This window comes from Plectropomus leopardus, chromosome 7, assembly GCF_026936395.1.
Source record: "Plectropomus leopardus strain MGB_pleo_1.0 chromosome 7, ASM2693639v1, whole genome shotgun sequence".
Taxonomy (NCBI): domain Eukaryota; kingdom Metazoa; phylum Chordata; class Actinopteri; order Perciformes; family Serranidae; genus Plectropomus; species Plectropomus leopardus.
This window is the reverse complement of record NC_142182.1, coordinates 3,784,685-3,798,142: the sequence shown is the minus strand read 5'-3', so window position 1 is coordinate 3,798,142 and position 13,458 is coordinate 3,784,685. Positions and strand designations below refer to the sequence as shown.

At 40.3% G+C, this 13,458-nt stretch overlaps 1 protein-coding gene across 4 annotated transcripts in view; it reads right to left on the bottom strand.

The window, feature by feature from the left end:
• ppfibp2b (PPFIA binding protein 2b) overlaps positions 1–13,458 on the bottom strand; it is a 97,604-nt gene that overhangs the window by 43,099 nt on the left and 41,047 nt on the right. For all 4 annotated transcript variants that reach the window (XM_088079682.1, XM_088079683.1, XM_088079684.1 and 1 more), the window contains exons 4-5: positions 11,989–12,075; positions 8,115–8,228 (exon numbers count right to left, since the gene is read on the bottom strand). In XM_088079682.1, the coding sequence (XP_087935808.1) occupies positions 8,115–8,228; positions 11,989–12,075 (201 nt within the window). The remainder of the gene's footprint in view (positions 1–8,114; positions 8,229–11,988; positions 12,076–13,458) is intronic.

The following is a 13,458-nucleotide window of genomic DNA, read 5'->3' as shown; positions in this document are numbered from 1 at the left end:
TGGTGCCAGAGCAGGATGACTAACATTAAGATAAATGTTCTGGACACAACAAATGTCTGGAGACTTGAATTACCGCCTCTCTCTCGTATGTTTGTGCAAATCACTCAAGTTGCAGTTACAGTTTACATCCACGTCTGTCCACACTCACATGTAGCCATGACAACGCCTTAAATATGGATGTTGCTGCAAAGAAGCTACAATTTCTAAAGTGTAGATGCTTCCAAGACGTCTTCCCCCGCAGCACAGAAGATCTACACATTTAAGATTACTGTCACCAATTCTGCATCTGACCAAATGTCTCCCCTCCTGTTGCTGAGTTATGAGGCCTAAAAAGTGCCAGAAAATATCACAATGTCACAATAAAGTTGACCTAAAGTGGATACAAATGCCATGATTTTGTCATTTTATCCTATTACACATTTGTGTCAAATTTTGCCATAATTTGTGTATGACTTCTTAAGCGTGGATATTATTATTTAATTTAATTTATTGAGGAATTTAAGATAGTATTTCCTCAGTTTGTCAGTATTTGTTTTTTGTTGTTTTTATCTGAATCCTTCTTTATGACACATTCTCTACCCTCTGTAACTGTAATTTTTTTGTTTTATTTTTCTGTTTGTATCTAAAGCACTTTGTGCTGCATTAATTTTGTATGAAAAGTGCTAAACAAATAAATTTGGATTGGTTGATTGATTGATATAAAAACTTGTTGTGTGCGGTCACTGTGACCTTTGACGACCAAAGTCTTATAAGTTCGTCTTGGAGTCCAAGTGGACGTTTGTGCCAAATTCAAAGAAATTCCCTCAAGGTGTTCTTGAGATATCACATTTTCGAGAATGAGACGGACGCATAGACAACCCGAAAGAAAGACATTTCAGTGTGAACCAAAGTGGTGAACAGGCCAACAAACAACATCACCATAAAAATACCAGTTAGTATTTATACACCATTACAACACAATAATGGGTACTAATAATTAGTTCAGCTTCTTCCACATCTATGCTTTTCCTTTTCATTTTAATGACGTGTGGATGCCAAATTCAACACATTAGAGACGCTCTCTGTGACCACAGAGCGATATCACACCCTCCAAAATGGAAAAATCACATGGTAGGCAAATTGTGTCAGCAGCGCAGCCACAGACAGACAGCTAAAACCCCATAATCACTCCAGCTCAGCGGCCACACACACACACACACACACACACACAGAAAATGTGAGGTTATGGCAGCTGACTGTCACTTTGCAATCTAACACCAGTGTCACTTACAGCAGGATAAGCCGCCGTCTTTAGAGGTAATTTATCAGAACTGTGTGGTCACGGCCCGCAGCTCAGCTGCCTGACATTTGTTTCCCTTTAATTATGTGAAGCAACACGTGACAAATTATCATCCTCGCTGCAGCATTTATAGATCTCTTTAAAGAGGCGGCACTCACCTCCAGAACTGAACTGTGCTTAAAACAATTAATTCATCCACAAAATGATCATTTCTATATCTATTAATCACCCTGTGTTAGCGTCAAATTTGTAAAGAAACTTTGTTTTACTTGCATGAAATCCGAAAAAAAGGGAAAAACACTTGATGAATTGCAGTTAAAGGGTTTCGTGTTTTAAGTCGGAAGGTTTTAGCAAAAATGCTTGTTTTTGTTAAATACTGAGCCGTGGTAAATCGATGTTTTGAAATGGTTTTGTTGTAATAAATGCAGACCCCTTTTAAAAATTCATTCAAGAGTTTTCTCTGTTTTCTGGATTCTGTATTTACTGTGGAGGTCTGTGGAGCCTTCCTCCTAAACTCTACACAACACGGGGTGATTAACTGATATATAGACGATCATTAGGGGCCTGAGGATTTCCTTCAAACATGACACAGTTTAACAACAGAAGTAAGATCTGAGATACAGTCGAAATCTCTGACTGGAAATTTGGAAATTCTTACTTACTGACAGTTAACAAAAGACAAAAAACACACAGACTGAGTAACCAATGGATGCCGATACTGTGACGTCAACCACTGGTTTGTACACTGACGATTTGAAACCGTGAGTTCGGCATTTTGGTTGCCATCATCTTGTTTTTTGGAGCCAGAAGTGAAAATATTTGGCGAAAAAGGTTGGAGCTGCTGAAGAGTGGGGGGTGGATCTGACTAGGACATTTTTGGTGGACAGCTTATCACTCAAGTGGCCCTTAGCCTAAATATGCGTCAGTTTTAAAAAATGACAAGCTTTTAAAGTTATCATGAATGTTAAAATTAGCTATAGAGACCGAAACCTTTGGTCCCAGGCTGTCAACGTGTATTTCTGCTGTAAAGTTGGGCATTTTAACATGGAGGTCTTTGGGGATTGACTCTGTTTTGGAGCCTCAAGTGGCCATTCGACAAACAAAAAGCTTGAAATGTGTTCGGCCTCTGAGGTTGCCGCTTGGTTAAACACTAATGGTTGGACATACGATAGTGCAAAAAATGAAAAATAAAAAAGGAGTCTGCACACTGGACTTTGCTCCCATAGTTATTTAATTGTATTCCCACCAAGGTGACGTTCTGAGCTTCATGCCCTTCATCAAACCAAATTCTGACGTGTGACCTCCCAGTGCAAACAGAGTGCGCCGTTAGGCAGCAGCCGCATTATGATCCTCGTGGCCTGAAGTCAGTGCTGACCTGATGTAAAAGGTACCTTCATCCTGACCTCAGCAGGGAGGAAAGTGACTCACCCCTGACCTTATTCATGTAGCGCCTGGTGCATGAACCACTTGTTTTTTTCTTAGAATTGCTTATGTTTTATTTGTGTCATTTATTATTATTATTATTATTTAATGTATTTATTTAAGACCATAGGTGCCATAGTTTAAGTGGAAAAAAGTTCAATAAATGTTAATGAAAAAAAAGGGGTACATTAAAAAAAGTAATGGCCCATAACTGGAGCTTAATGTGTGCGTGTGTGTGTTTCGTGTCCTTAAGGACATTTTGTAACCACAAAGCTGGAAACCGAGTAACAGAAATGTCTCAATACAGTTATTTGTGTCTAAATAAAGGCACAGCGGGACATGTAGTCACAGCATGACTACATGTGTGGGTGGATCCCCTCCAGCATGAGAACACTGTACTGTGTGTGTGTGTGTGTGTGTGTGTGTGTGTGTGTGTGTGTGTGTGTGTGTGTGTGTGTGTGTGTGTGTGTGTGTGTGTGTGTGTGTGTGCTGACTAAGAACTATTTCTTATTAGATTAGTCGTGGTTCCCACAGCAGTAGCAGCCCCTGCGGCACGACACATAACGTTACATAGCTGTCTCTCTGAAACACACACAATCACACACAAATACACACACTGGCGAAATCAACAGTGACACAAAAGGAGGATACCCTGCTGCAGACATGTTGTCACCTTTAAATCCTTCAGACCTGCTTTCTAATTATATACTGAGGAGATTTTAAAAGCAACAGATTTGGAAGATGATAAAGAAAAGAAACACAACACAAAAAAACACACCCAGAGCTCAGACGTGTGTTATCTGTCTCCACACTCCACCTTCATCTCTCAGCAAGCGTCTCGTATCACATTAGCTGTTTGACCAGCAGTCATTAACAGGGCTGTGTTACACACACACACACACACACACACACACACACACACACACACACACACACACACACACACACACACACACACACACACACACACACACACACACACACACACACACACACACAACCACAAATAGCTGCTGATCAGTGCAGCTAAAATCTCCAGACCTCCAGTCACTTAGTCATGTGGGGTTGTGAAGATAAAAAGAAAACATATATTTATAATTCTATGTATCTAAGTGTGTATTTAAAATTATGGTAAAGAAAAAAAATGTTTTTATCACTTTCTTGAGATAATTTTTTTTATTTTCGGGTAATTTTTTTGTAAGTTTTTACTAATTTCTGGTCATTTTTCTGTAGTTGCTCGTCAACATCTTCCCATGTTTTGGAGAGAAATCAAGCCAATTCGCTCAGGTTTCCAAGGTTTACCTCATCCTCACACACAAACTTATGTCACTGTGTGTTTGTTTATGGGGTCACATGCAGGTCAGAGTGTGTGTGCGGGTCAGAGTGTGTGTGTGTAATTCAGAGGTTACCAGGTGGACAGCTTATTTTATGATTGAAAATTTTAAATTTTTTAAAGTTAAAAACAGGACATTCTGAATATCTTGATCTGCACTGAGGGATGGAGCCACTTTGCGTCCACATATTTTGCAAACTGGAAATCTATCATTTAGGACAACGCCCTGTTTGTTTTGGGGATTTGCAGCATGTTCCCACACAACTGATTTTTACTTTTTTTTTTTGGCGGGGAATGAGGGGTGTCAGCCTCGCTTCTCTCTACAATTTTCTCTTCTGCTGCTTGTGTGTGTGTGTGTGTGTGTGTGTGTGTGTGTGTGTGTGTGTGTGTGTGTGTGCGTGTGTGTGTGTGTTGTACAGGCAGTTGGGGAAAAACAGAGGCGTGCATGTGCAGATGAGATTCTCCAACTGGTCTTTTTTTGTTGTTGTTGTTTTTTTCAATAGCGTTGAAAAGTTAATGTACAAATTATGATAATTTTCAGTTTACGTACAACAATATACCGTGAAATCTGCATTTGCTGCAACCGTTGACTCCTTGTTTGCTATGACCTAAAGTGCATCCATTTTATTGTGACAGTAAAATGGTACAAATTTTGCTTTTTCAATACTCCCTTCCTCAAGAAAAGGAAGAGCCTCCCTTGATTCCTGCATTTTATTTTTTTCATTTGTTGTAAACAAAAATTAAATGAAGTGGATTATGCAAGATAGTTGGATACAGAGAATAAACGCCACAGCCTTGGAGGAGCATTTATTTCGGGGCTGAAGCCTTTTTTATTCTCAGTCTTGACGGTGAGTAGGACAAAGAGCTTGTTGAGGAGACGAGACAGAGGGCTGATTCTGTGATCCTCAGAGCTGTCCTCTTGTTGTGTCCAGCCTGGCAGAGCTCATGAGTTTGTCTCATCACTGACGTCAAGTTAAACAAGTGAACAACTTGCTGACATTCAGTGTTTCAAACTTCTTTATAGTGGCTATTAAGAGTGACCTGGAGTCTACGGCTGATCTACAGCTCCCAGCAGGCTGCTGCCGGCAAAGTCTAGAGCACAGGCCGATAGAAATAATGGACGTATCCACGGTGACGTCACGCTTTGGATTTATGTTTTTTAAGACTTAAGTTCAGCATTTTGGCTGCATTTTATTACTGGAGCCAGAAGTGACCATATTTGGATGAGAGAGTGGCGCTGTGGAGGAGCGAGACGTGGATCTGACTCAGACTTTGGTGACGCCACAGGAACTCCTGAGTTCCTGACCCTGTTAGAGTCCACACCCACACAGGGTTAAAAGCCTGCGACTCCCAAAAAGTCTGTTATAACTGCAGACGCCGCTCATATAGAAGTGAAACGTCTTCCAGAAACTCGAGCGAGCAAAGCCGTCTGCGATATGACACTAAGTATTACCATGACCTTGGGCTGGGAGATATGGCTTAAAAATAATATTCCAATATTTAAAGTTATAGCGCAATACACAATATATACCTTGATATTTTTAAATTTCCTCTAAATTAATGTTTAATACTTGAATACAAAATGATTGAATGAACTGCAGTTAAAATAAAGATGCTGTCACATAATAAAACTAAATACATTACTGTTATAATAACATTTATTGAAAATACAGTTAGAAGAATGTTAAAATATTGTACTTTTATAATGAAATGTTTTTTAAAAAAGTGCTGTTATAATTAAATAACTATAGGCAGGATCCATGGTGCTTTTATTTTTAGGGCCCTGGCTCGCAGACAGTTAAACAAACACCGCGATGCCTTTAACTGCGAGGAGTCAATAACTATGAGCAGCAAATAAACAAACAGCTCTAGATATTACTAACATTTGTAGGTCGCATTATTGCTCCATGGTCGCAAAATGTGACTAAATAATTGCAATCGAAGCTCTGCAAAAACAAACACACGCCTCACCTGCTCACACCACCACTCATTAAGTTAGACTGTTAGCGCAGCAACATTAAACTTGATAATCAATTTGCTGTAAACTGGAAACAAACTAACAGCTCTCCGGTTCATATATTAATAGTTTTTGCAAATCGCAGTCGTGCTTCATGATTGCAAAATGTGACTAAACAGTCACTGTTTAGAGCTCTGCAAAAGCCCTTGGCTGTGTGTGTGTCTGTGAGAGAGAGAGCCACAGCGGAGAGAGTGAGGGAACCCAAACGCTTACAAAAACAACGTGCCAATTTCTACACGATGTTCGCAATTAAGTCATTTTATTTATCGCACATAGAACAAGCCACAATACCTCAAGTATATTCATTATATCACCCACCATCACCTGCATGACTGAGAATCATCATAAGCTTTTTTAGGCCTCATTATACTGTTATGCAAAGCCAATATTAGTACTTCAAACTGAGAAAATATGAAACAACGGCAGTATCAGAGTGTACCACAGTACTTTATCAGAAAGGTCACCTTAAAGTTTGTGTTAAGAGTAAACTTTGTCTTATCTGGCACCACCTAAAGGAGCACAATGTAATGTTGAGTTTTGACCTGTGAAACCTACATGTTGTTGTTTGTGATGAATCCAGCACATTTCTGAAGAGGTGAGGAGTCAGAGGAGGACAACAGTGCAAAGTATAGCTGAAATGCTCTGAATGACACACTGAGCCACTCCTTTATTTACTTATTTACACAACCACCTTGCTGCTGTTTAACCGCTCGTCTGTGTGTATCCTGTTTGACTGCTGGCATTAATGATCATGCTGATGCCATTACTTGAGATCAGAGGCCAATATATTTCAATTAAAACATCACTTTAATAATTATTCCTTTGATACAATGACTGACAACTTTTGGAGCCTTTCCTGTTATAGATACAGTTGGTAACTTTTATATAAAATAATGGGTTAGTCCAGTGTGCATGTTCTTCCTTTAGTGCTTGAATGAACATTAACTGAGGTCAAAATGTGAAAATGATCCTTGTGTACGCAGATTCGCAAACACAACCAAAAAATACTGTAGTATGCAGCCAGGCCCGGAGCTGACAGTGTACATTTGTAATGACCATTGTTGTTATTACTGTCCTCAAACTCGCACATGACTATTTGTCTGAAATGTAATGCACAAAGTGCAGCTGTGCTGCAGCGCTCTCACAGGGTCTGTGTATTGCCTTTTTACATTGTGACAGGAGGGTGGCGTTTTCAAAAGATTACACTTTGAAACACGGTTTCAAAAGTTTGCATTTTCAGGCCCCCGAGGCGTTGTTTACGTGTGAATGAAAGGCCAAACCGCAACAAAAGTCTAACGTTTTATGCAACTACTGTAACGGCTCTTAAAACTAAAGGGATTCTGTAAACCTAAACTTTGTCAGGGGGTTTTTATTTTGCAACAGAAACAGGAAAGGTTGAGTAAAATAGATATATTTGAATTTATTAATGTCTGTGATAGATAAAGACATTAGAACTGTAGCAAAAGATGCTATAATGTCAATATTAATATCAAAAGACTATTTTTCACCGTGTATTTTTGCTGAAAACTGCGTGCATCAAACAGAAAAAAATGCTGACGTACTATTTTCAAATTCTGTTGACAAAAACGGCAACACTTAATCACATATTCATGCTACACTATCACAGCTGCTGCATGCTGTAGTCTGTTTGCATTTGTCTGTCTCTCTACTCTGTGTCACGTGCCATAGCTCTGATTGGTTACAGGTCGACCCAAATGCATCCAGAAGCATTTTGGCCCACAGCTGTTGATCCCAATTGAAAATGAACAGAGAAGTTCCAAATAAATTTACATTTACTAATTGGTCTGGTGGCGCCAGGTTACCTCAGGTCATCTTTAATCAAAGAACATGAAGTCAGCGTGCCGCACTGAAAAAAATCTTCCAACACATAACGAACGAACAGGAGCACTAATGAGCCACCTGGAGGCTTTTGAGTTTTCTCTCACACATTTGATTAAACAGGACGTTTAACATATTGCACTTTTCCAAACAAACTTTTGAAACAGTTGAGTGTGTGTGTGTGTGTGTGTGTGTGTGTGTGTGTGTGTGTGTGTGTGTTTTACCTGTTGCAGCATCTCCTCTGTGGAGGCCAGTTTCAGCCGGTGCTCCTCCAGAGAACTTTCCAGGTCTCTGATCTTCTCTCCCTGCGCCTCCACCTGGTCGGTCAGAACGCTCACCTGACGGGGGACACATTCGGTCTCAGTTAGGACACAAACTGAGACACGGAGCACAGAAAGACACAAACTATCACTGCTGCAGATGGAAACATGCAGATAAGGAAACACATGCACAAACACGCTGACACTTTGTGGTCAGCGGGTTGATTGGTTGGTCGTCATGCTCTTGTCAAACCAAATTCTCATTGGTCGGACAATCTGGTGGCTGCTGTTACTTAAAAAAGGTCGTATATCCACCAAAGTGTTTCTTTAACCAGCTGTTGTTGTTGTTCAGCATTTGTATATGACCTCTGTGACAGCTGGTCTTTGTGGTATTTGTCCTGCTCCTTCTGAGCCGTGATTGGACGGCTGGTAACAGTCCCCCAACAGTACTGTCATGTCATGTTGTATATGACAGTTTTAACCCCAGAGATAACTTCCATAGTGTCCAGTATGTCGGATTTATCTCATCAGTCCTGTTCAATGTTTCGTGGTGAGACGGACGCGCGCACACACAGCTCAGCTGGAGAAGTGTTACAGTGCTCAGTTTATTTTCAGATAATATAACATTAGAGATCACTTTTTTTGACAGGTGACAAGAGAAAAACACTTTGGTGGACACACAACACTACCAGGTAGAATGCACTCAGTGTGGTAACTTAGTTAATCTAAGGCCTGCAGGCCAAATTTGGCCCTCAATAGGGGATCCCTGCATCCCCCAACAGAGGTCCTGGCTAAGCCCCTCATGTCCTGAAATCCGAGAAATGTCCTAAAATCTTCAAAACCTACTAAAATCCTGGAAATGTCCCAAAATCCTACAAACGTACTTAAATCCCCGAAGTGTCCTGAAATGCTAGAAACCTCTGAAAATCCTGGAAGCGTCCTAAAATCCTAGAAATGCTGTAAAATCCTAGAAACGTCCTAAAATCCTTGAAATGTCCCCAAATCCTTGAAATGTCCTAAAATCCTCAGACATGTATGGGGCTGCTGTGAGTGGCCCCTGGCCCCCCATGCAAAGCAAGTTAAGTACGGTCTATAGATCTGTGGTCCTCGTGTACACATATTCATACAGACACCACTGAAACACACCATTATGTAGTGGCAATCATTTTTGTTACGAAAACAGCTCCTCCCAAATTTCACACAAATATAACTTAAAGTTCAGACCCACATCAGCACGTCAAACACGCGTTCATCCTGGCATACCTCCGCTCCACAACAACACACATTTACTCAGCAGTCTGTCACTCAGGAATGCATCGCACACTCACTCTAATCTCCCTGACAACACACTCACCTCCTGCCAAACATCACACACACACACACACACACACACACACGCACACACACACACACACACACACACACACACACACACACACCCACACACACACACACACACACACACACACACACACGCACACGCACAAGCTTCAGTTCTCCTGTTTTCTTGAACTATGCCAAATCTGCCTGACAGCGGCTGATTCTCTGTCACTTCAGCTTCTCTGATTTTCAGCCCTGCAGCCACGTCCTGTCTCACAGGCAATAAAGAATCTCATGCAAAGTTTCAGCCTCAACGTGTATTAAAATGCAGATCACAAAGAAAACAGAGACACGTGTTGTTACAGAGTTTGAATGATCTGTAGTCTGTGAACACTGAGTAAATGAATGAACAAGCCAGTGAATGACTCACATCCACTAAGCAACTAAAACATGTATTGTAATGTATAATCTATGTACTCTATACCCTAATTTAAAGGTTTAGTACTTCAAAGAAAAGCGAAACATAAAGACACAGCATGACTGTGACTGTATAACCTCCAAACATTGAGGAGAAAGTCTCTCTTACCTCTGCTGAGCTCCGCTGCTGAGCTACACACACAGATGGAGGTGAAAGGTCCCCACCAGGCTACAGGAAGTTAGTTACTAAACACACTGTGTGTGTATGCTAACAAACACACACACACACACACACACACACACACAGACACACACAGGAGCAAAACAGCACCTCACACACACAGAGTCCTGAAGGATCGGCAGGTGAAGAGAAAGTAAAATAAAGCACCGTGAAGCCGGCGACCTGTCAACAGCCAGTTAAATCTCCTGTCAGGGAAGCCCCCGTCACGCTGAATATCAGCCAATCACAGCTCATCTAACATGCAGAGTGTGTAACAAGGAGGTGTGTGAGTGAGACAACCACCACCACTTCATGAAACTTTAACCCTTTGATACCAGAGCAAATTGGCAATCAACAACTAAAAAGGAAATGATCCAAAATTAGGACGAAATTAGAAAAAAGCACAAGAAAAATACCTGATAATTAGAAAAAAATCCTGAACAACAAAGGAAAAAAGGAAAGGAAAGAAAAAATTATTCTGAAAAAAATATATAATTCTGATAATTGGAAATATAGTTTTCTGTTTTAAAAAAATAAATAAATTATATATATATATATATATATATATATATATATATATATATATATATATATATATATATATATATATATATATATATATAAATAACCACAAACCTCTTTGTCTGTAACATAATTTTAAATATATATTCATAGCTTTTTGGACATTTTCCCTTTTTTTGATAATATCTAATATCCCTTTATGGCCACGTTTTCAAAAGAAATCAAACTGATTTTCTCAGGTTTCAGAGGTTTAAATACGTTAAAGGAGTCTGAACGCAGCACAAGAAAATGGAGGTTGATCCAGGTATTAAAGGGTTAAATCAACGTCTAAAGAAGAGTTTAAATGTTGGAAATAAGTTTTCCCAGAACACAAAACACACATGCACACACAGGTGAGAAGCCTGCAGGGCGCTGTGAGAACTGTCATTTAGCAGCGATGTTCAGACAGATTTCGGAGATCACAGCGGTATAAAGCCGTTATTAAAGTGACCTCAGAGCAGCGAGAGCCGGCTGACATCACATCGTGCAGAGATGTATAATCTTGCGCTTTAGCTCGGTAGCGCTGATGTTGGTAGTTACAGTAAAAGTCGTCAGTAAACACATGCTCAGACGGTACTAAGGTGTCCGGACATGTTTTGTTATGAAACATCTAAAGTCGTTGGATTACAGAGTAGAAACGGAGATGTTTTTCTGGTGTGGAATCAATCCCTCCGGACAAATCCCTGGCTCATGGTAGGAATTCAGATAATTACGTCAAAATAAACACAACTAAACTAGAATGACAATAACGATTCTCTGTGATTGTGGGGTTTCCTGTCTTCAGCAGAAGTAGAATGACAAAATTCACACTAAATCTAATTCACGGAAAAGGTGTTTTTGCAGTAGAGACTGACAGAAAACATTAGCGCACAGAGGAAGACATGCAACTAACTGTCAAAATAAAGGATGAAACATAAAGCTAATGTGTAAGTGCCAAAATCTGCAGTTCCTCTAATGGTCACTTGAGGCTCCAAATTACAGTCAATCCCCATAGAGCCCAATGTTAAACTGCCTAACTTTACAGCAGAAATAAACATGTTTTTACAGCCCGGTACAAAAAAAGTCCTTACTTAAATGTTTTTAAGGCTTAAATTTATGCATAATCTAAACATGCAACACATCATCCCGTCTGGAAATGACCCAGAGGCCTTTGTGTTTTCATGGTACGTATTTCAGACGGGACAGACTCAGAACAACCTGCTGAAACTTTTGTGCACTCTCTCTCTGTCAGTGTAAATAATGCAATCACTCACACACACACACACACACACACACACACACACACACACACACACACACACACACGAACACTGTTCTGACCTGTAGCACCAGAGACTCCTTGTCTCCTTCTAGGCGGAGCAGTCGTTCTTGGTAGGTTTCATTGTTGGCTGGAGAACAGAGGTTCACCTGAACAAAGAAACACAGAAAAACAACGTAAGCCATTAAAGAAAATGAACACTTTCACACAATTGTAGATCTGCTGTTGCTGAAACATTAGGAGTTTCTTTTCTGTTGATCAGTGTCAAAACGCCACATTAAGTCTCATTTCATCCTCAAAATGAAACACTGATTCCAGGTTGTGAAACATTAAGTCATCACTGTTTAAAAGGACCTGAGGCTGCTGTGCAAAGAAAGTTGTGCTCTGACACATTTTCCCAAAAGTTACTTAAAAGTTACTAAATCTGAGGAATCACAAACTATAGGACAGTGATACTCGATTTAGGACCTGCGGGCCGGTGATACCTGCTTCATGTGCAGGATCGGCCGCGCACTACGAGCTGAAAGATAATCAGACTTCCATTCATCCTAAAATAGCACAGCGATAAATAGCAGCATTTTTCTGAAGCTTGTGGTCCTGATTATCACATGACCGTATCGTTTCCCTCTCTGACCACTCTGAGGCTAAAAACATGCCTGAAATAAACAGATATGAATATTTCTTTAGCAGCCACACAGCCGAGTGAGAGAAAAAGAGCTGCGTCAGGCTCTGCTGCAAATAGAAATGCTTTGTAACATGTATTCATGCAAACGCTGTGAAAGAGATCTGTCCGTTTGGTCACGAGCTCTTTCACCAGTTCTGTCGCTGGTTATTAAGGTTACGGCAGAATTATGTGTTCCACAAGTCAGGAAATAAAAAGTGAAAATCAAGCAGAACTATTTTAAATGCTGTGAGGCTTAAATGATGGAGTCCGTGTCTCTCCAGAGAGGCAGATTATCCTGTCTTTGAGCGCGTGTGTCCAGAGCTGCTGACTCCTGGACTCTGCTGCTGCTGGGAAACTGAGAGAGGAAAACACTATTATCCAGCTCTGAAGCTGCGACCTGATAAGATAATGTTTCTGCTTCTCTCAGCTTCAGAGCAGAGCAAAAGCTCAACAGTCCCTTCACACATCGTAGGCTCAAAATAGTCAGTTTCATCACAACTGCATTTACCAAGACTGATCAAAAAAATATCTGGGAACGTAACCTATCTGCCTGCTCTCATAGAAACGCATGAAATTAACTCTATACAACACATTACGTTTTTGTGGGCGATACAAACAAGGCCAATGCAAAGTCAGCGGGGTCTTTTGTCATATTGGACACACAAATTAACCCTTTAAAACCTCTCTTGAGCTGTATTCAGATGCCTTTTATGAGATTTAAACTGTTAAAACCTGAGCAAACTGTTTTGATGTCTTTATAAAACGTGGAAAAATGCTATGAGCAACTTGGCAAGAAAATAGGAAAACGTAACAAGAAAAATAATGTGGAAAAAGAAATTAGAGAGAGAAATTATTAGAAGATTATCAA